The sequence below is a fragment of the Diadema setosum genome, chromosome 4 (assembly GCF_964275005.1).
Source record: "Diadema setosum chromosome 4, eeDiaSeto1, whole genome shotgun sequence".
Classification (NCBI taxonomy): Eukaryota; Metazoa; Echinodermata; class Echinoidea; order Diadematoida; family Diadematidae; genus Diadema; species Diadema setosum.
In genome coordinates, this window is record NC_092688.1 from 46,297,277 (window position 1) to 46,322,169 (window position 24,893).

Below are 24,893 nucleotides of genomic sequence, written 5' to 3' on the forward strand. Positions count from 1 at the left end.
TAATTGCCCCATCATACATCATCCTTGGACCAAGTTTGGTGAAAGCTGCTTCATCCAGTTTAGAGTTATCACGTAAACAGATAAATTTTAGGATTTGACCTTGATCTTTGACCTTTGACCTCTGTCCAATTTCACTCAAAACCTAATCAAGTAATTGTCCCATCATACATCATCCTCAGACAAATTTTGGTGAAATTTGCTGAATCCAGTCTTGAGTTATTGCGTAAACAGATACAATTTAATGATTTGACCTTGACCTTTGACCTTTGGCCGATTTCACCCAAAATCTAATCAATTAATTGCCCCATCATACTTTATACTTGGACCAAGTTTGGTAAAATTCCAGTCAATATTACTCAAGTCATTGCGTAAACGAATGCGGACGGACGTACGTACGGACGGACAACCCGAAAACATAATGCCTCCGGCACCACTTCGTGGCGGAGGCATAAAAAACACACCAAATCATAAGCACATATTCTCATACAAATACAGGGGACCCTGTCATAGTAAGCTGCTTATGGCCACTGACATTTCCTCATTATATTGCAGATAAAAACAAAAATATAAAAGGAACAGGACCTACAAATTACCTCCCCATATCTGACCTTGTTATAAAAAGCTTCAACTGCACAAATGCACACATATGAGCAGACACACACAATCACAATCAAAAAGAATGATATGCCAGGATAAGAAAGTTTGGATTTGTAAGAATACTGTTTTTTCAATTCACCACATTTTGAAAGAAGTATGAGAAGCCACTTTACAAACTTCAGCTTCTTGTAACTTCCAAAAGCGACCGTGGTGTTATGCATCATATGAGAATGGGTAAGAATCCACAAAAACAGGCGACCTGCAATATAGAAGGATTAAAAATTAGGACTCCACAAATGTGCTTGATATGAAAAAAAAAAATGTCCTACAGAATTTATTGTTTTTTTTTTTTGTTTTGTTTTTTTGTCTTTATGCTGGCTCTTCACATTGTGAATTCGTTATACACTGTATCTGTAGCATATTGCACAGTACAATATGATGGTATTTAACTGGCATTAGTCGTGCTAAAACATGGCAACATCCAGGCACATCCAAACCAGCTTTCACCAGTTCATTTGTTGTTATATTCATATTTTGATCCATTTCATAAGTCAACAGCAGAATACCAAGGCAACTTTGCAAGACATGCAGCTGCCACTGCAACAACCACAAGCATTCTGCACTGATTGGCTACTATTACAACAATTTCACTCTCTGAAAATCAACAATCATTTGCTCAGCATTCATAGACTACAGTCATGAAGGTCCACATCAATGCCATGTATAGAAGTGGGCAGCCACTCTGTTTTTGTTCTGTATATATCTTTATTTCTCATAATGATACCTTAATCTGTGCAGGTTAATATTAAGACAGGTATACACAAGATAGTCATATTTTTTGTTTGTTATGTTTGGTGATAATTTGACAGATATATGACAAATTTCAATGATGGACAGTTACTTTCCTTGCTCAAATGAGCCAGGATAAACTGCTCTCAGGATAAGATTTTGCTCAATATGCAAAGGCCGTTTCTGTGGCACTTGAAGCTCATTATAAGACATTCAACATGTGCTTGGAAGTGGCCACATCATACTAGGCTATTCACTTTTGAGAGGGGAGCATTACCGGTAATACATCTTGGTATAGACAAGTTCTGTGTTGTCAAATGAGGCGTTGCCTGAGGCGCAAATACACATCACGTGTGTACTGAGCGCATAGCTCGCGCGCGTGGTACATGCACGGCACACCAGCCTGCCTATAATGGGATGTTGGATGTAACATTTACGCGCTTCCCCATGCATGATAGGGGACCCCCACACCCAGTTTTTGCCCCTCAGCATGGCTCGGTGATATCAATGGAGCCTCGTCTATACAACATTGTTAATTTGATCAAGAAATAGAAAATGAAAAATCAATAAATTTGCTGTCATTCAAAAACATTTAAGAAATTGGTCCAACAGTATTGGCTCCAGATGATCGAAACAAGGACTATAAATACTGACAACTCATCAAGTGTCTTGTCAAGGAAATATTCAAACATGACATAGCTTACATTTGCAGAAGTAAACCATTCTCAATTTCGCTCTCACATATATTCAACTTTTGTGGCAATAACCAAGAGGTAGTCCTTTTCTGAAGGCATTTGAATATGCAGATGTATTTTTACATCAAAATGACTGATTTTAGATTCTGTACGCATTACAACAATGAAGATACAGAAATCTCTGGTTACTCCCCTGTTATAGGAATTTGTGAACTATTAACTCCTGCCTTCTCATACATTGCAAAAATGATCATCCAAATACATGACAATAAGTGAATTTTGAACAAATGGCACTAGTTTCATTTGAGATGTGGTTGCCCTCCACATGTTCCACTTAACCCTTTGCCTGTCAGGGACTTTGGACAGTGTGTGCAACACTATGGGGTTTACGGTGACAATCGACGCTCAATGCACACAAAGGGTTAATATGAGCCAATTGAAATCGGGGTGAATTCGCTTACAGCTGCTGACTTGTCTCTTGTTAGGCAGCTGGAGAGTTTGTGAGGCGAAGCGAGACACGTCACCGCTTCTTGCCCTTCTTGCGCTTGGCGTCGGCGCGCTTCTGGGCGCGCACGTCCTTCTTCATCCTGGGGTCGACGACCTTGAATGGACCCTTCACGCCCTTTGGCCGCCGGACCCGCTTGCTGGCCGTGTGCTTCTTGGACACCACGTATGATACATCCTTCTTCTTGTTACCCAGCTTGAATTTCTTGTACAAACTGAAAGACAAATGGAAATGGTACAAGACACGTTAAGCAGCAAACAAACAGTGTAAATAAATATTGCTGCATAAATAAGAAGAACAACAAAAATTATCATCTATATAGGACGCTTTAGTGGCGCATTAAAAACGCGTATTGTAGTCCGCTCAATTTTTACCGTTCAATATCAGAGCATATTGAACGAAACGCATAGGCCAACGTATTAATTCCCCATAGGCTACCGTTGTTACTTGCCGTTCAAGATCATACCATATTCAATTCTGCCTCGTCTATTGCGCGAGCGCTTGCTGAATGCGCAAACGCTTGATACTAGTGCGCGTCGTTTTTCTTACAATTCACAAGCGCGCAAGCATCTTGCTAGTTGTTTGTTTCATATACGCAGTTTTAGGGGCTTCCCCTTTTCAGCGCTGGGATATGACTGCCGAGTCAACTTCAAAGAAGAGTAGCAGCCGGGTAATTTTGTGCTGTTTACAAATGCTTGCTCTACTTGATTGTATAGATGATAATAATTATATTGGATGGCCTTGATTCATGGAATACCAGGGAATATTGCACTCGTTAGGGCCAATATTGCACTCATCTTCGATTCGTGCAATATTGGCCCTAACTCGTGCAATATTCTCTGGTATCCCATTCATAGCCATCCAATATAATATAATTATTCTTGGATTTCATCAACTAAGTCTGAGTTTGAGGGTTATAAGTGAGGAGAATGCTTTGCCAAACGATTACCACAAACTACTCTGTAGTGGACATGAAAAATATGCACAGGAGTCGAACAGCTGTCAAATTAAGTGGGTAATCCTTCAATGATTCCCCTACAAAAATAAAACAAACAAAGAAATAACACACACTAATAAATACAAACTATATGATAACGCAATCCAAAGTCTCATCCAGTCTGGCAATAGTAACATTAACACACAGGAAGTTTGCCGGCAGTCATAGTACATACCGTTTAAACTTCTTCAGACTGGATATTGTATGCCTGAAAATCATTTGTGAATGACCCTAAATCATAATTCTCAAACTGAAATCAGTATCGGCTGGGCAGTAATTCTGTAAAACTAAATATCAGAGCTTCAACATTAATTTGATCAAGGTTTGGAAGAGATTCTGCTCATCACTCACTGCTTTTCATGGAGAATATTATTCACTTTCAGGTACCCGCTGAAATGGGTTTTTCATTATGGAAAGATTTTGAGGTTTGTATGAGCAAATTCATCATTACAGAATTTGCTTGTATCAAGGACTAAACTCAGAGGCTGGCGTATCATCCACTCGGGGACCAAGCGAGGGCTCACCTCTTGATCTGGTGCATCTTTTCTCCCTCCGAGGTGTCGGCCATGTCGCTGATTGCCTGTGCCTTCTTCCTCAGCTTCTCAACGCGGGCCACCTGCCTCTTCTTCTTCCTTGCCTTGGCCTCGGCGATCTTCTTGATGGGCCTGGCATTGATCTCTCGCAGGCGAGCACGATACTCCGACACTAGCTCCTGGATTATACGAAAAGATAAATCGAACAAACTTACAAAATTCATTCGCGAATAGCACCTGACTCACGAAATTTGAGAAAATAACCTCGCGAAATATTTAGTGTATACAGTACATTTTGTGAAATTATCTAACCCAAATACTGCCCCCTGCTGTACAAATGATATAAATTGTCTTCAAGGTGAGAAATTAGTACGTTTGCTTTTTGAAACAGAACAACACCTACTTCTTATTCTGTTCCTGGAATTCTTAATCACAAATTTCACCACTCGTAAATATCTCTTCCAAGTACTACTGTAAAAGAAGGAGCATCTGCAGCATGAAACTTTCGCATTTTGGAGCTGATGGCCTTTTTTTGTGGCATGAAGCTTTTGCAAATTGCCACTTGCACTAAATGCATTGTGAAGAAAAAAACTTTTGCGTTCATTTAAATTTCGGGTATCATGGCTCCTTGTTAAATTCACCACAGTTTCACGCACATGAAAATGTCAGATTTTACAGTAATTTGCAAAATATATGATGTAATCTTCACAAATTGTATTAGCTGCTTTCCGAGCCCATTCAAACAATTCTGATGAAAAAGAGATGTTTTTTTGATCTGTTTCCTTGACATTAGCATTGACTGCTAGGATTCCTTTGACAAGAAGAGGATGATACTGGGACCATAATTCTGGTGCGTTGTTTTACCTTGCTGACTGGCATGTGCCTCCTACAGTGCTTGCTCTCATCCTGCCGCAGCCAGTCTGGGATGCGGTCTTGGTCGCCATAGGAATATCTAGAGAAAGGTGGTGGTGGAGGAAAAAAATAATAATTTAGAACAAGGAATAACTGGATGAAGTCCGATTTAGGCCTACTCATGTCCCCTTGGACAGAGTTTATCATGATTTCATGGTATTAACCCTTTCTGTGCTTTGAGTGCTGATTGGCAAAGAAAAAAACCCAATAGAGTTGTATACACTGTCCACAGTCCCTGGCACAGAAAGTGTTAAACCTATTTCCCATGACAGCCTGGTATCAATAGAGTTTGTACAGAACTCACTGGTCTTGGTAGGCAATGAGTTCAGTTGATTGAAGACATGCAACTACTGTATACGCCATATATTTCGCGAGTCTAAATTTACACGAATTGGGAATTCCCGACAATTTCGCGAGTGGTGAAATTCGCGATTGTGGAGTCCTGTACTGAACGGAGATAATGTACACAAGTACGTCACATCCACATCGGGATCAAAGTCAATATTTTCGCGTGTCTTTAATTTCGCGAATGACTCGCGAAATTCGCAAAAATAAAAACCTCGCGAAATATTTGGCATATGCAGTACCCTCGACTCTTTAGTTGGCTTTACCACATCAGGATTTTTGTTCCCCCTAGAAATCTATGAGTACACTGTTGCACCAAACACTCAGTTAAGGGTTGGGGGGGGGGGCATCCAGGAGATCAAAGTAAATTACATTGACTCTATGAAATGAAGAAACAAATGCTTAAGCAAAAGCAGAATATTAAAAAGAAAATCTAATATGCTATTTAAGTATGAGAAACATCTTTGTTTTATTTAGTTTCGTTTTGTTGGCTAATTTTTTAAATATATTTTTTTTACACTATTTCAGCAAAGACACCAGAAGTTGCTGTTAGTATCTTCACTACAATTAACGCCACCATCATCAACACCATCAAAGCCATCACCATCATCAACAACAGCAAAAGCATCATCACCATCATCACCAACATCATCATCATCATCACCATCATCATCATCATCATCATCATCACCATCATCATCACCATCATCATCACCATCACCATCACCATCATCACCATCATCACTATCACCATCATCATCACCATCATCACCATCATCACCATCATCACCAACATCGTCACCATCATCATCACTACCACAACCACTGCCACCACTATTTCCACGACTACCATCACCATCACCATCACCATTACCATCACCAGCAGCATCATCATCATCATCAATACACAGAGTTTCAGAATCTCTCCTCTTACCTGTTGTAAGCATGATCGATGATCTCCCTGGTTGCCTTCTTGGAGGTTGCCATCAGAGTTCCGAGGGCCAGCCCCTCTGGGTCTAACTTGGGCAGCTTGACTGTTCAAAATAGACATGCACAGTCAGTCAACAGTACCAGGAATAGACACATAACAATGCACCTCAGAATCTTTGTAAAGGGATATAAACGTGGGCTGTTACCTCAAGTATGTCCCACTATGACGACATATGTACTCAATGCACATAGGGCATTAGTAAGATTAATTGTAACAGATGATATGCAATATTTGTTAACTTATTTCACTGAACACGCGATAAACTGAAATATATGTCATCAAATATAGCACAACACTTATCATCACTTCATATGCAAGATGGGGATTACTATTATTATTATTATTTATTTTTTTTTTTTACTAAAGGTATATGCAGCACTTAACCCTATTCTAACTGGGGGGGTCAAATTGACCCCCCCCTCGACGTTTCGCGCCACGATTCCGCAACGCGCAAAGATTTTGCCGCGTCGTTTCATGAATTTTTCATTGAAGTCTTCCGCATATTTTGAGACCAAATTTGCGACGTCCGGGTACACCGTTCTGAAGTTATGCAATGTTTTGCATATGCATGTCAACCCGAAAACCGCTCGAATTCATGATTTCGTGTGCAAATCCAATGCAAACTGTGTTTTTTTGTTTAATTGATATAAATTAGATTATTTCAACTTTTAACCATTGAAATAAATCAATTCTAATGTAGATAAGCTTGAAAAAGTGCCTCCAAAAAATTTTGGCAAAAAAACAGTAGAAAACAAAAGATCGAAAAAACAATAAAATACATAAGAAATTAACAAAACAATAAAAAACAAAAGAAAATGATTTTGATTGCGCTATTTTTTTACAAGAAAATTGTTTGATGTGTCTTGAGGAACTCTGACATAAAAATTCAATAATCCTTCAGTCTTTTTGATGGAGTTATAGGTGAATATATGATTTCATGCGTTAATTTGCATAATTAATTTATTAAAAAATATGAAATCAACATTTTTCTATTGTATGACCATGTAATCTTGCAGTTGACATCCGGCTCTATCTTCAGGCAAAATTTTGCGGCGATCGCACGATCGGTGGCCGAGATCTGAAGGGGGGGTCAAATTGACCCCCCCCCCCCCAGTAAAAACTTGGTCTCAAATAGCCCAGTTAGAATAGGGTTAAAGGTACTAGCCCACATTTGCAAACCCATGAAAATCAAAACTGCATAAAACAGGTCCAATATGACTTCAAGTACAAGTTATAACAGTAACATACCTCACCTGTCGCTCTTTGTCTATACCATTCGATAAAAGAGAGAAAATCATCGTTTTAAAATCAATTTTCAAACCGGGTCAACCCGACCCAAAATCGAATTACGAGCGCGGGCTATAGCTACGTACATTGTACATGTAACACGTATGTGGACCGGAGCTAGCGAGCGTTATACGCATGCATACGGATTACGGTGCATTTTCATTCATTTTTATGAAAGTAATGGACTAATTGGAACGAAATTTTGCACAGGTGTTACTGCAATCATACCCAAACTCCAAGCTAACTATGAGACCAATTGCTGCAGGTTTACAAATGTGGGCTAATACCTTTAAAGTTACATCATCTCCCATTACCTTGCTTTTTATTTTGGACGTCATCATCACCACCATCTGCTCCCCGTTTGCCCTTTTTGTTCTTCTGGCCAGGAGCCGAGTCTCCTCGTTCCTCGGCAGCCTCGTCTCCGAGATCGCCCCTCATCATGACCTCGTCGTCGTAGTCGCTGTCGGAACTATCGCTGTCGTACGACCCCGCTCCTGCTCGTGAACCGCCCACCGTTCCATTCTTACTTCTCTGTCCACTTTGGCGATTCGTTTTGCTTTTAGTCCTCACGTCCTCATCCTCATCGCTGTCATCCGACATGCTATCTTCTTCCTCCTCCCCCTCCGAGTCGATACTCGTTACCGTGGCGTTGAATTTCACACTCTTGCTGCTCTTCCCTTTCTTGCCATTTGCATCCTTTTCTATCTCTTTAGCTTTCTTTTGTCTCTCTGAAAAGAAAAACACACAAGAAAATATTTACTTATTTATCTATTCATGTATGTATGTATGTATGTATGTATGTATGTAAGTATGTATGTATGTATGTAAGTATGTATGTAAGTATGTATGTATGTATCTCTCCATCTATCTATTCATCAAGCTCTATCCATCTATCTATCTATCTATCTCTATTTATCTATCTATCTATTCATAATCATATTCTTTTACAGCCTGGTAGTCCCATTCAGAGCCACAAAGGCCCATTTAACAAGACAGCCCAGCATCAAACATATACAAAGTAATAAAGCGCATACAATCAGAAACTTGTAGAGCAACTCTATGAAACACAAAATGTGTTTCTTTTGTTTTATGGATGCAAAGCAAGAGGATGAACTGACACAAGCAAATGACGTAAACTGATTTGCAAAAGTTGGCAGATTGTACACCAAATTACCACCACTACAGAAGGAGTTGAGAGCACATAGCTATTTGGAAAAGGGGAAAAAAAAAAAAACAACTCAATGTGATAAAAGCAGAGGACTAACTACCTTATCACAATACTTATACACAATAATTATCACAAATTCACTGATCCTACAGGATTAGTGAACATGAAAAAAAAAGCCCAAACAAATAAACAATCAGACATAACAAAATGCAAATAAAAAGCAAACTAGAAATGTCGCTTTGGCGACTGGTATGCCTCCGCCATAATGCATGATTTTCCCAATAGGTCTAGATAGTACATGTGGACACTGTGTGATTACATTTTCACAAAATTGGCAAAATATTGGAATGACAAGTTTGTCACAAATGTGTTGAATGTTCACCTTCCTTGACGTAGGTTTAATTGGATGAAGAGGAGAGCATGTATCTAGGGATTTAAGGACTTTAACTTGACTTTGACCCATTCATACATTTAGGCATTGAGTAATTTTCAAGGTACAGGTGTGGAGAAAAAGTGCAATTTCTGAATTGAATAGTAAATTGTTACCATTTTCATCTGGCCCTTGACCCTAAAATTCATAAGATGATTACTTTCAGGTAGAACATGCATAATATGTACTAAGTTTCAAGGTAACTTGAGCCACTTCCGAGATATGGAGGAAAAAGTTAGTTCAGCACTTTCACTTGATCTTTGACCTTTTGACCTTTGAGGCAAAAAGAGAAAAAAAAAAAAACTTTCCAGAGAATTTCTATTAGGTTACACACGCATACACCAAGTGTAAAAAAACAACCCTGCTGGCATTGCATAAGGGTAATAGTCAAATTTTGAAGTCTTGCACTTGACCTTTGACCCCTGACCTTTGACCCCTGACCTTTGACCCCATGAACCTTACATTCTCTAGATAATCACTTCCAGTCAGTACATGTATATACTATGTTCCATGAAGATACCTTGAACAATTGTGACCCGCTACAACAAAAAGGTCCTAAAGTCGCGCACGGTCGAAGCCTTGAAAATCGAGTTTGAAGTCAGAGCATTAAAATTGGTCAAAACTTACGATTTTCTGATTTTGATATATTATTGGAGTCTTACATGTCTTCTATCATCTGTTGAAATTTTGAAGCAAAATGGTGAAAGGAAAGACCAAAAAATAGCGTTTTTCTGAGCCATGTTTTTTGGCGTTTCAACGAAGCAGAAACTGGTTCGAAAATTTGGATTGAGCGCCACAGATAGATTCCGCCCCTAACAACGACCGGAGTGATCTCATTGGTCAGTTTGCTGCTTGCTGCTAACCGAAGCGTGAAGCTCGCACACTGCCCAGTCGACTGGTGCGTGCGGGCGGGGTGCGCTATGCTCAGCCGCTTCTCACATCCTGGTCACTGATTGGTTGGTGAGGAGACTGCCGACGCTGATGTGCTTGAATGAACTCTTCGGGGGTTGCTAGGGCTTACCTTCTATTGTCCAGAGGTGAAAACTGACTTGCGTGTGTTGATCGCGATTGCGTCGAAAGGAAGACTTTTCGGGCGCTTTTCTCGAAACAGTGATTTTCCAGACGTCTCGACATGCTCTCTTTTAAACATCGATATCTCCACAGCCGATTATTTTTATAAAATGTGTTATATATCAATTTAAAGCAGAAAGATTAGGGGATTATACCATGCAATTTTCAAATAATCGACCTCTCCCGACTTTAGGATCATTTTGTTGTAGCGGGTCACAATTTTCCAAGGTACGGAGAAAAAAAAGAAGTTTTAATATTTTTACTTGACCTTTTGACCTTTGACCTTTGACCTCATGACCCAAACTTTCACCAGAGAATCTTAATTGGGTAATACATGTATACACTAAGTTTCAAGAAAATCTCTTCAGGCATTCAATAGATATGGTGGAAATAGTGAAATTTTATGTATTTGACCCTGACCTTTTGACCTTTGACCATTGACCTCATGACCCAAACTTTCACCAGAGAATCTTAATTGGGTAATACATGTATACACTAAGTTTCAAGAAAATATCTTCAGGCATTCAATAGATATGGTGGAAATAGTGAAATTTTATGTATTTGACCTTGACCTTTTGACCTTTGACCTTGAGCATGTGCACCCCAAAAGTTGATAGGCACAACTTCACCCCCTAATACACATACATGCCAAGTTTCATTAGGATACCTCAACAGGTTTCGATAGTTACCTTGTCCACAAAATTCATTACGGACGGACGGAAGGACGGACGGACGGAAGGAAGGACGGACGGACAGACGGACGGAAGGAAGGACGGACGGACGGACGGACGGACGGACAACCCGAAAACATAATGCCTCCGGCACCACTTCGTGGCGGAGGCATAAAAAGTCATACTGTGAAAATTTGCGAAAAATTTTCTTTCGAGTTGGTTAATTCTGCTTTGTAATTTATAAGAATTTATAAGAATTAAGAAATTATTATATAATATAATAAGAATTAGAAATAAAGGTAAAAAAAAATACAGTGTTGGAAACTGATCTCTTCTATTATCTTAAAAATTACACTCAGCGTGGTAACATGTCCCATCTTTAGCTTAAATGTGGCACCACTCTTACTGACTTACTACAAACAGACAAAGAAGAGACCTACCAAGCACCACTCCGCCTTGCTGCTCGTAACTCTTGGTCGCCTGGGAGATCTCGATGTCCTCGTCGTCTTCCTCCTCCAGGTCGGCAAAGACTCCCTTCCGGAACCAGAGCTTGGCCCGTCTCCGGGCGCCCTCTTCCGGGTCCTCCTTCTCCAGGTCGACCACAAGGGGGTTGGAGGCCGGCTCATCATCTGATGCCTCCTCATCGGATTCGCTGCCAAACAGGCATGGGGATTGGCACAGTTGGAAGTCAGACAATTTGTTTGGATGTCACACACATCATTTTATGCAATAGGATCACAAACATATTAAAGGGATTGTATAGTTTTGGTTGACACCATACTTCAGGTTTCTAAATTTTTTTTGTTGAGATAATGAGAAACCTCTTATGAAATGTGAAAGACCATGCAATTCCAAGAGGAACTCAACGTTTGAAAATTTGATGAACATAGGTTTTGAAATGGCTGAGATATCCAAAACAGAGCAATCACAATAAAAGATGGGACCCAACTTTTATTACGGTCGCTTTGTTTTACTTTGTTTTTGGATATCAAAGCCATTCCAAAACAGATTTTCATCGAATAAACTTTGGATGCCTCTTAGAATGGTATGCTCTGCACTACTTCATAAGTGGTTTCTTGGTATCTCGAAAAAAGCTACTTTAAGCCCAATCCTAACCTCCACCAATACTATCCCATCCCTTTAATAGCTCCACAGCATTCATTTCCACTTCAATCATCTTGACACTGCAATTACTTTTGAAAGACACCAAAGGCAACCTCGGTGGGGAGCACAACATAACAATCCCAATGAAATACTGTAAAACAAGTAATGTTCGCGTGCATTTTAATTTCCCAAATTTTGCAAGAAATCAAAATGCACAAGAAAGTTCTTGTCTACACTATAGTATTATGCATTAAATGTTAGAGGCAACTTGCAAAAATTTCATGACGCGAAAAAGGCCGTCAGTTCCAATTCGCGAAAATTTCATGCCGCGAAAATATCATGTTTTACAGTAGTCTGCTATAGTTAACTCCACAATGTTAAGAAAATATTCACCATTATTCAACACGTAAATAGATTACAGCATTTGATTGGTTGAATGCTTGTCATGTGACATGCAGTTGAAAGTACTAATTACATGCTATATCAATGAGTGGGCATCTTTTTTATCTCATAATGAAAGATGTTTTTTTTTATCTCTCAGTGAAAATTTAGACACTCTAGAATGTCTCATCTTTTGCCTCCTGCGAAGTCCTGGGCTATTGCACAGTCACCATTCACTATTTGTATACTACAGTGTGTCCCCCAAAAAAATTGCAATCAAATTTTTGCATTGATAACACCCAATATGATTAAACCACATAAATGCTACTTCAGGGTCTTAAAATATAACATCTTAGCTCTGTTTTGCAAAAAAACAACAACATTCAATAATTAAACGGTCACAGAGAAATGAAGATTGTTGCAAAAAATGTCATGACTCTGATTCTTCCAAGTTTAGCACTTGGATGCTCTGGGAACTGCATATCTATGTGTAAACACAATAGACAGAACTTGGAGGGAAGGGATTCCTGACGTGCTCTACAAAAATCCTCCTTTCTCTTTGACCACTGAAGAAAATTGAATGGGGCTTTCTGTAAGATGTGGGCAATGAGTTATAGTTTCATACCCTGAAATTATCTTTGGATTGATTCACTATTTTTAAAATTATTGTTCCGGAGGGTTCCGTTGTAATTTTTTTTTGACATACGGTATTAGTAATTTGAGTCCAACTTACAATTCCACCTCACTATCGGTGTCATAGCGATCGTTGGCTTTCTCCATCTCTGCCCTAAGTGCGCTGGCTTCATCTTCCTCCAACTCGCTGTCGATGTAGCTATCGTCATCATCGTCATCCTCCTCCTCTTCCTCCTCATCGTCGACATCCTTGGGCATCTTGACAGGTTTCAGCGAAGGCAGCTGTTTCTTCTGCCTCTCCCTGGGTTGCTCTCCGTCATCGTCCACGATGCTGCCGTCGCCGGTGTCGACCTTCTCAAGTTGCTGAAGGAAGATAGCAATGATGGCATATAAACATTGGATGCTAACAGGGGCAGGGGGAAATATCGGTCACTCAAGACCATTCTATGAGTGTGCTATGACTACAGATAAAACCAAAGGTAATAACATGCACATGAGAACTACCATATGTAAATGATTTCAATTCATACCAAAGTAATGCAATAGTCAATATTTGTTGTACATACCATCACACATATTAGGAGAGGTATCTTGCTAACAAAATAAACACATTTCTAAAAAAAAAAATGTAAACATAGAGAATGAAACTTAACATTGATAGAAATGGAAAGCCAGGCGACTTTACAATCCACATGAATACACGCTGTGTTCTGTCGTAGCAGTATTAACATGCAACAAATCAATGCAGCAGACATCACAATGCAAGCGGTCCTACTGACCTCTTGAGGAGGTGAATGTCTCTTGTTCTTAGTCACATGATCTCAACCAACCAACAGGACACTGGCATTGCCACTAAAGATGAAGTAATGACGCCTACTGAAGATTCTGTTCAAACTTTAGTCACTTTACACAGAGATTGTGCAGGGGTTCATTGTGCAGTATTCGAGGGATAATCCTTCAGTTTATCTTTGGTTTACCGATAAATATGACCAAGAATTAGAGGAAAAATTTATGCACAAAGAGAAAAATACCACAAAAATTATGACTGTCTGAAAGTCATGGAATTACAAAACACATTGGCCTAGCAAGAACATTAATCTAGCTGCTTCATAGCATGACTGAGGTACTGGCCTTGTACAGCTTTTTGGTTGATTCTAATGCAAAACACCAGAAACAAAACATATTTTGACTTAAAATGGCAGAATAGAATTGCAATGCCTGCAAAAGTTCAATGTTACATCTCTAAAACATGCATATCTCTTAGTTTTGATTTCTTTCAGATAAAAATTGAAAGTCTAACTTGCATACAACAGGAATGGATAGTATTAATAAAATGCTATGTCACATGATCGAGAATCCATTTTAAGGTTCTAATAGGCCACCACATTTTCTTCTACTGACATTTTCTTGTCACAAGTGTGTACAATCCACTGTAAGAACTTACCTGTTTATTCTTGATATTGACCAATCCAAAGAGAGATTCCCCCTGGGAGGCATCTCCCATAGTGCTTTGCAGCTCCTTGGTCTTATGCAGCCGCTCCCTTAACTTCTTTCGCCTCTTGAGGGTGTCCTTCTTTTTCCTGTTGTAATTTTGTTCATGAACAACATTATGCTGGTAAAGTTAAGGTTTGTGTGTTTATTATGATCCAGTCCATTGCAACACTGTGCTTAGTGAAGATAGTATTAAAACTGAAGATAACATTTAAACCTGATTGATTCAGGTGCCTTTCCCGGGACCAATTCTTCATCCTCATTCCAAATCCACTTTTACCAAGCTTGGCTCGGTCAGTTTTTCCTCTCTTGGGAGGATGGTTATGGAGCCCCGTTCACCTGGACCAAGATTGCCTGCTCTTACATCATACTCAATTTGTTGAACTAAAAACTTTACATGCATTTTACATGTGAATATATGGCCAGTATACAGTTGTATAAAACATGATTATGCTTCGAACACACTAAACGAGATCAATTCATACAAGGGAGTGACAAGCACATTGATGTCACTTGTGATAAATCCAACATGAAATCAAGGTGTCAAGCTGCTCTTAAAACAATGATGTCTTGAGTCACATGTAGTGTGCCATCCCTGTGCACAGCATAACAGCAGTTAAGTATGGTTGCCATGGCAAAACATTCACTCAAAAAAATGAATCAAATGAACATCTCGTTTTTACCTTCTCTCTGCCAGTCTTTCTCCTTCCTTCAGATCAGCGAGTTGCTTAGCAACCTCATCATCCTCATCCTCGTCTGAATCCTTGTCTTTGCCATCCTCTGTCTTGGCCTTCCTAAAAAGAGAGTGAAAAAAATATCTTTGATCAGCAATCAACAAATGATGAAATGTACTTAAAGCTAATAGCATCAGTATGCATTGTTTCCACCTCTGCCTCTTTTCTTCTCTTTTCATTGTATCTTCCACCATTGTTTTTAATATCAACTGAACTTAATTGTCTGACAATTGTTCAGTTGAAATGTATTAATAATTGTTTGTAGGAGATCATTTCCAACAGGCCTCTTGTGTGCTTTCTATGATCCCTCCACTCAAATTGTATAAATTGTACCAAGGCAATTGTGTTTTCATTTTTGTAAATGTTTATGTTTTGATATGAAAATAAATGAATGAATGAACAAACAGCCCCAAAATACCTTTTTTGAAAGAAGTGACTACTGCTACTAAATACACCTATATACTTCCCTGTTGCACTGCATAAATACATCACACAAGATTAAATTGTAATGTGCAGTACGGTATATTATTATAGAAGCTCTGCTGCAATATATGTCCAATAACATTATTACTATTCTCTATCAAAATGTGGTACAAGGCAACTTGAGAGTTCATTTGTTTGGAACTACACGATATATGCAGAATGTGCACATGATTTTTTGTCTGTTCTTTCTTTTTCTTACTCATGCCACTCTATGTGTATCCTAGTTTGCACAGATGTCATGCTTATGTTTTGTTTGTACAAATATTAGATTTTTGTGCATGTGACAGTGCTTTGTTCTCCTGTATAATTTTTTGGCACCATCTTCTTTTTTCTCCAGATGAAGGATATTACAGTGAGGGCCTCTCTCTAGAAAAACCAACTCTTCGAGACTGACCTTTGGCATTTCAATAATTGTCTGTAAATTCATTTGTTCATGTTTATGACACTGATAGCTCACTTCCATGTGGTATTGTTCTCTCCTTACTATTCTCTTTTGTTTCATCAACTTCCACACCCCTATTTATTTCATATTCCTTGATTAAAATATAAAGACATTGCAGAAATTTTAATCAAATTATTTTCATGATGACATTATCCCCCTGATGTGCAGTCCATTGTCGACCAATGTTCACATACAGAAATACATTAGTGGGACTAAGGGCAAGTGTTTCTTACTCTGCCTGCTTGGCTGCCTCCTCTGCCTCGCTCCGCTCCTTGTTGATCTTTTTGTGCCAGTTGAGGAGGTCCCTGACCTCCCGACGACCCAGGACCTTGATGTCACAGCAACAGAGCTTGATCTCGTTTGAGGTCAGCGGGTTGGACTCGATGCTGGGGTCGTCAAAGACGAGCTGGATTGGGAGAAAACATAGAAAAGGGTGAAATGGATTGAGTTGGTTCATGATCCAAACATTAGGTAGATGAGGGCAGAGTATTCATATATTTAGAAAGTCTAAATTTTCACAAATCAGGACTTCCCAATGAATTCTCGCATGGTTAAATTCACGATTGTGGAGTACAGTATTGAATGGAAAAATGAAAGCGTGCACGTCACATTCATGTCAGGTTGCGAGTCAATATTTCTGCATGTGTTTAAATTTGCGAATGGCACCTGACTCGTAAAATTCGCAAACGTAAAATCCATGTGAAATATTTGGGGTATACAGTATCCCAGCTGTCATGCCCAATCTGTATCATTACCATCACCCAGCACTACTGCTATTTCTACCCTGACTACTTAAATTATTGATGACTGCTAAAGATACTGAACATTGTTACAGCATTTCTGCTCAAGCAGCATTGTGCCATCACAATTCAACTTTGCCGTGGAACAGAAAATTGCCCTTGTATTTGTGCTTCCATCTGGTCTAAATAGCAAAGAGTGATGACCAATTGGTTTCATATATTCACGGAATCTCCGTGGTATACATGAGTTGCTAAATCTGGCAATTCTCATTCAACTCTTCGACTAACCGTGGGTTTGCATGGACAGTCTTCCCCAGAAAGAAGCATACAAGAAACCACATACGTTCTGCTAGACAAGAATTCGACAAACCAGGAACCTACAATCCTACAATCACTTTTACACATTACAGAATAATTTGATTGCTTGAATCGAAACTCTGCACTGTACTCAAGCAGTCAGTAGTTGGTCACAGTATGATACACTGTAGTGCAGACATCGGTACGATACTGTGCAAACACGCACACAGCAGCACTGTAAAGTCATTCTGAAATGTGTAGAAAGCTTCAAAATTTATGGTATAAAATATTCAACTTTTACCAAAGTCTGGAGACTCAGATGTACATGTAAGTAGTTTGTGAAATGTTATGGGATAGTTTGCGTATGTCTAAACATCAACATACGAGGTGGCGCCAGCACCATGCACTGTGCAGCAGCTTGAGATAAAAAAAATAGTGAGATATCAAAAAGTAAAAGTTAAAAAAACATTAATGTCCATCTCGTTCCCATGACAACCTGGTCCCTGACCACACCCACCTCACTGCACTCATTGAGGACCTCCAGGGGATCTTCACTGCTCATGTACTCCGAGACGGGCACTGGGTGGTAGAGGGTGATGTCTCCGTCCTTGTAACCCTCCGCCTTGGCTTTCTTGACCTTGGCCGGGTCACGCAGTATCGTCGCCTTCTGCTTCGTGTCCTCTCCGACGTCCTTGAAGATGTACTTTGGGTCAAAGAACTTGGAGTCTGGACAGGACAGAGTGTAGAATCTAATGAGAGTCTGTCATGTACTTAGGATGCATGGAACATACATCACATCATCATGACAGATAATCACATTCACAAGAAGTGAAATAAACAAGTTTGCAACCACCTCTAATTCTTTAGACATGAAGTTCATTGTAATGATATCGAGCTATGAGTCTACTTTTCTATACACTAATACACATTTATGGATGAGTAAACACAAACCCAAGCAAAAACACATACATACATGCATACGTACATACATACATACATGTACGGTAAGCAAAAACATTAACATACATACAAACATGCATACTTCAATAGAAAGATACATACATACATACATGCATACATACATATAAATGCTTACATACAAATATAACAATGCAGGCATACATAATTGTGTACACACAAATCCAAGCAAACAAACATTATACCGGTATGTAGTTTTATGTAAGCAAAAGCATATGCATGCATGCATACTTCACTAAGAAGGTACATACATACATACATACATACATATACATTCTTACATACAGTCAATGCAGGCATACATAAACGCACACACACAAACACACACACACACACACACAAACACACACATGTAATGCATGCACACATCACACCATCCCTCCCTCACCCACCTATCTTGTCTGGGGCGATGTAACTCTGACAAACGACGAAGATCTCGGCCGACTCGTTCCTGGAGGCCTGGGGCTTGGTGACGTGGACCTTGCGGAACATCTGGTGGAACACCCAGAGGAGGGGTTGGTAGTCCCTGGAGCGGAAAACCTTGGTGATGAACCAGCCCCCCTTGTTCAGGAACTCACATGAGAGCTTCAGGGCATGTAGTGTGAGCTGGGCTATACCATGATTGACAGGGGAAATTCTCACTTGTAAACAGCATTACACAACATACTGAAGGTGACGATAACTATATGATGATGATGGTGGTGGTGATGATGGTGGTGGTGATTATAATGGTAATGACAATGGTGATGATAGTATTGAAGACTAATTTCAAATAATATAAGACTACAAGAATATGAATACTAACAATTACACTGATAACAATTATATATTTAGACTTACTACATATATGGCAAGACATAGCACTGCTGAATATGAAAATCAATGGTAAAAATGATAATGCTGATGATAAAAAAAGAATAAAATGATGATGAAGATGATGGTATTGACGACAATTATTTCTTGAAAAATTTTTACAGAATAGTCATGAATCATTACTCCAACTGCAATTAATGGCAGATACAGGCAAATATCAGTTAGGGGATGAAGAACTGTAATAATGGCAAGAATACCTCTATTCATGACAAGTAACAAGAAAAGCAAATACCATCTATTTCATATTGAAATATCTGCAGAGACTTTCTGAAGGCAAACTTACCCTGAGAGAAAGCGTCCAGTACCCAGTTGGCACCAACATTTGGAGCTCCGTCGTGGAGGATGCAGTCTGCTTTCCATGTCTTCAACTCCTTGCGCAATTGCTGATAAAAATAAACAAGAACTGCTTGTGAAACCTTTTTTTTTTTCCAGTTCTACAATTCTTAACAAAGCAGCATTCTACTATCTATATAATCTTCGTCATATTCGTAAATATCTCAGTAGCACATGTATGGAAACATTGGTTCATGCCTTCATCACATGTAAACTTGATTACTGTAATGGACTGCTGTATGGGTTACCTGAATCTCAGATAAGTAAGTTACAACGTGTACAAAATGCGTGTGCGAGACTCATTTGTAACTCTTCTAAATTTTCACATGTAAGTCCACTACTTTATGAACTGCACTGGCTCCCAGTACGCCAGAGAATTAAGTTTAAGCTCCTTCTTATTACATTCAAACTTATTCATGGCTTGGCTCCCTCTTATCTCAGTGAACTTCTCACAATAAAAACAACCCAGTTTTACAGACTTCGTAGTTCAAATGACACCATGCTCCTCAGTCATCCACGGTGCAAGACGAAAATTACCTCAGGTGACCGTGCTTTTGTTAGTGCTGCACCAAAACTCTGGAATAACCTCCCTCCCTCAATCAGACATACATCATCAATCAACAGGTTAAAAAAATCTCCTTAAAACACATTTATTTCATAAAAGTTTCCCATAGTCACAGTTTAGTACATTATCTACATGGTTCCCAGATATCACATATTTTTTTAATGAATTATGATTATGCAATTATCAGTCCTTTAATTGTATTTTTTTTTATATTGTATGATTTTCAGTTAAGAATTAGATTGTGTTACTTCCTTATGAATCTGATTTTCTTTCTTTGATTATATTTTATTGTTATGCGCAGTTGAGTATATATGCTTCATAGAAACTGCGCAATATAAATTCACAATTATTAGTATTATTAACTTTCATTTTCAAAACCCCACAGATACACTTTTGGAAGAGCAGGCATATTTCATAAGAACATAATATGACAAAATATTGTTCAGATCAGGATCGATTATGCTGTAACTCTGATCCTACCCCTGTGATAAGTGTTCACCACTTATGCACTTCACAGTACTCCTTGCAATTGTTTGTCTCACCCACCATGCCAGTAAATCTTCCAGAGGAAGCTGCTAATGAGGGGATCATTCCATCACAAATCAAGCATCAAGTACAGTTGTAACATCCCAGCAGGCACTGAGACAGCCTGAGAGATACTCACCATTCTACACTTGGTGGTGGTGATGTCGGCAGTGAAGGTGACAACGTTGGGGATGGGTTTGATGGGGAACAGGTCCACGCCGATGATCATGCTGGAAACAGGCATGTTCCTTGATGCTACTTGGAGCCTGGGGATAGACAGAGAGACAACCATTGCACTACTGTAAAAGTGGAAATTTTCATGGTGTTGAAATTTTCATGCATTTTGCGCAACCAGAAACTAGCACGAAAATAAAAATATGCAAATATCTTTGCTTGCCCTATGTTCCTGTGCGTGGTGGCTTGATTCCGCGGAATAGACCAGTTCGGAGTTCCACTTTGAGCATGAGCAGAAAAAAGGTCATTCGGACCAACAAGCATGTTGGTTTATAATTCACTGGGATAAGTATCTGTGATGTAATGATTATTCATGTAATCCTTATAAATGCTGCTTGCCAGCACATCTACCTGACAGCAAAAGTGGTATTTGGCAAATCAATAGAAAGAGGTTGTTAATACATTCAGTGCAAGGTAATGAAATTGATGTGGAATTGACGGATCATTCTGGTCATCTGGTCTATGCAAGTTCATTCTTTGTTTGAGCAGGATTGATGAATACCATAAATCGTTACGTATTAAAGCTAATGCATTATGTCACTCTGAAAGCGAGTGAAGTGCCCCTAACCGACTGAGATAAAAAGAAAGGTCATTCGGACCAATGTGCCCATGAGCTAACTCTGAACTGGCTTATTAAAAACACGCGAAACTCTTCTTGCCCGGCCAAGCACGAAAATATCCACTTTTACAGTATCACACTATCCCAGTTTGTTTAATTAGTATTGCGAAACACATACACAGACGCACTAAAATACACATCAACATACACACACAATCACAAAAATATGCAGGATTTAAATTGGTTTTGAAATGGCTGAGGTATCCAAAAACAGCTTTAAACCAAGTGGTCTCAATGAAAGGCAATGAAAGGTGAGACCCACCTTTTCTTAGGACCTCTTTGTTTCTGGATAGATTATATATCTCAGCCATTTTAAAACCAATTTTCATCAAATAGACTTTGAATTCCTCTTAGAATTAAGTGGTATCTAATCTTCTTGCAAACAAAAAAGGTTAAAATCTAAATCTCCCAGCTCAACCAAAACTATACCATTCCATTAAAGGCAGTGTTGAGTGGTGACTTGTATTATGGCAAACTTAAAGGACAAGTTCGTCTTCATAGACATGTGGGTTGAGAGAATGCAGCAATATTAGTAGAACACATCAGTGAGAGTTTGAGGAAAATTGGACAATCCGTTCAAAAGTTATGAATTTTTGAAATTTCTGCTCAGTCACGACTGGATGAAAAGACTACTATAGCTTGTGATGTCACATGTGTACAACTCTATAAAGAAAGAATAAAGAAAATTCAACATATTTCCATTTTTCTCGCATAGCAAAAGAACACTCAACTTCTCTCTTTCGGGAGGCAGGGGGAATAATATTACCCCTAATATACGTCAGTAACAAGTCGAAGAAATGTGCACTTTATTCAAAAAGTAAAGTTTTGTGAAATTCTCTTTTTATTTTCCTTATATCGTTGTCCGTATGTGACATCATACACCGTAGTAGTCTTCTCATCCAGCAGTGATTGCGCAGACACTTTAAAAATTCATAACTTTTGAACGGATTGTCCGATTTTCCTCAAACTTCCACCAGTGTGTTCTGCTAATATTGCTGCATTCTCTCAATCCTTATGTATATGAAGGTGGACTTGTCCTTTAAAGGAGACCTCCGGATGATTTTCAGATTTTTACATTTAAACAACTATAAATTAGTTATACTGAGGACAGAGTTTCAGAATTTAAGATAATCCAGATGAAAAATAAGACTATTTTCAAAATTTAGAACAAATTGCAATGAACAAGGATGATGACATGGCAGAGTCACCATAAGAATGCATGAGTTGGGGCTCAAGGAAGTAGAACAAAAGAAGAAGGCATGCATAGATTATACACAGGTGAACTTGCAAGCAAGCGGTATTGTAATGGGAATTACACTGCTACATTTCTGAAATATGTGAGCCTCCTATGTCATCATCCTTGTTCAGTGTAATTTGTTCAAGGTTTTTCAAAGTATTGTTTCTCTGCTCAAGAACCACAATAAATTCAACAAATCTATACGTGGAGTTGTTGATTTATGTACTACATGATGTGAAATTATGAAAATCTTCTGGAATGTCCCTTTAATGGGGGTATAGAAGGGATCTCTCTGCAATTCTTGGAATCAGCACGAATGCTACAGGGTTAGAGTTCAAAGGTCATACCATCCTCCTGGTGCAGCACAAAGGTCAATCAGAACTCTGGACTGCTGCAAGAAGGGGTACTTTCTGTTCAGCTGGATCAGCTTGAAGGCAGAGCGGGACCTGTAACCTGTAACATGAAAAGTACAGTAGTGATGGCATGATGAATCAGGTGAGATTGTAACCCCCGGGGTGCTCCATTGTGGAGCAGACCGAGTGAGAATAGCATGCCATTTAATTTGCACAATCACAAAAAACATAAATTTAGCTAGTAGTAGTACCTCTGATAATGCCCTATATCACCAGGTATAGGTATGCACAGTTTACAACATGTATAGTATACTATATAAATGTATACCTAATTCATACCGGGGTACCCTCCAGGACATTAAACTTGCACATAATCCAGACTGTTCCCATGGTTTCGAAAGATGTTTATCATTCATCTTCTTTCCGTGATTTACAATAGTTCATCCTGGGGTTATGTCTTTGATGCTTAGAATACAGGTGATAAATGACTAGCACGGATGCGAATGGGCTCCAAATCGCTTATTTTACGCAATCATATGTAAAGATTTCATGGTGGTTTGTAATAGAATCTAACACAGTTAGACATGACTGAATCATAAAAAAAATCATCAATAAAATATTGGACAGGGAAGGACTGGAACCAAATTTTACATGTTGTGAGCTAATGGTTGACCTACACTCAAATTTAAAATAATTCAATGCAATTATTTTCATGTCAAAATGCCACTGCATACCGTACAAGAAACTGAAAATGCTTTCATCCACAGCCCAAATGCCGTTGCAGTGTAATGAGATTTGATTTTGTAATCAACACACTGGACTCAGGCTTGGGAAAAGTAAGTGACAGTGTTGGTACATCCACAATAATATCATTATCAATCACAAAATTGACTGAATTTAGACATTAACTTTAATAGGTCTAGATCTATAACGTTAATGCTTGTGTTGACTGCTAGTGCTGCCAGTGCTGGTGCTTGTAAAGTACACAACACATCCACATGTCTCTACTCTAGGCTATAGGAACTCTAACGTTACAGTTTATAGACTAGTAAGTGATTCGCACACAGACCAAAAACTGAAAAAGCGACATTATCCTTATAATACTGGCTGTACAATGCATGGTGTGCATTTCTACAGTACAGTGAGTAGGTCCTACATGGTTAAATTTACATTTTTTCTTAAACTGTTTAATAAAGTTTACAAAATAATCATAGGTTCTATTGTAATTTACATGTATTGACTTGAGTCTATAGAATCTGTAGTCGTATGGTGTAAGTTTTCTCACTTGTCACACAATCAATTTAAGTGGCAATTGTCTTGATGTAAAAATAAATTTGACAGAGACAAGACTTAAATTTAAGCACTTGTTAAGAGAGACTCTATCGCAACCACAAACCTGTCTCTTTGGCAAGATGGTAATATCTGTCCCTCCTCTGCTTTCCAATCTTCGCTTTTCTACCCATTTTGAAGATGAAAACAAGGGTCCCCGCAGCATGAGTTGGTGGCTAGCTGATAAAATAGGCTGATGGCTGGTTAGTTTCAAGTTCCACGTCTCGTCACGACAGCAGATGCTCAGCAAGCTAGTTTGCCGTGTGTGGTGGACGTCTAATCTGCTGCCATGCAGCTGGAGAATCGGCAGCGGGGCTCGGGAAAGTCTCGGCTATGCTGTGATGAAAGTTCCGTTGAACGAGCTAGTACAGCGGGCATGCACAGTTTGCATGTATTTCTCGAGCCCGCATGAACGCACGTGGTGGGAACGAACGGAGTCAAAGTACGCGTACGCTACCATGGGGTCTCATAGCGTAAAAATATATTCCTCTATGTAGTCAGAGAACGGTGAATACAGAATTTGGCGCTATATAATCTTCACAAGTACTGTG

The 24,893-nt window shown here is 39.1% G+C and overlaps 1 protein-coding gene across 1 annotated transcript; it reads right to left on the bottom strand.

The window, feature by feature from the left end:
- Positions 1-1,342: 1,342 nt before the first annotated feature.
- On the bottom strand, positions 1,343-24,760 carry LOC140228049 (pre-rRNA 2'-O-ribose RNA methyltransferase FTSJ3-like). Its single transcript, XM_072308450.1, has 16 exons — positions 24,410-24,760; positions 23,008-23,113; positions 20,710-20,836; positions 19,431-19,530; positions 18,667-18,885; positions 17,814-18,022; positions 16,493-16,665; positions 15,284-15,394; positions 14,554-14,689; positions 13,210-13,472; positions 11,432-11,643; positions 7,966-8,379; positions 6,308-6,407; positions 4,981-5,068; positions 4,108-4,295; positions 1,343-2,800 (listed from the first exon to the last, which is right to left on the bottom strand). Exons 1-16 carry the CDS (start codon positions 24,474-24,476, stop codon positions 2,602-2,604), a joined length of 2,712 nt encoding a protein of 903 aa, XP_072164551.1. The 5' UTR covers positions 24,477-24,760; the 3' UTR covers positions 1,343-2,601.
- Between the last annotated feature and the right edge of the window lie 133 nt (positions 24,761-24,893).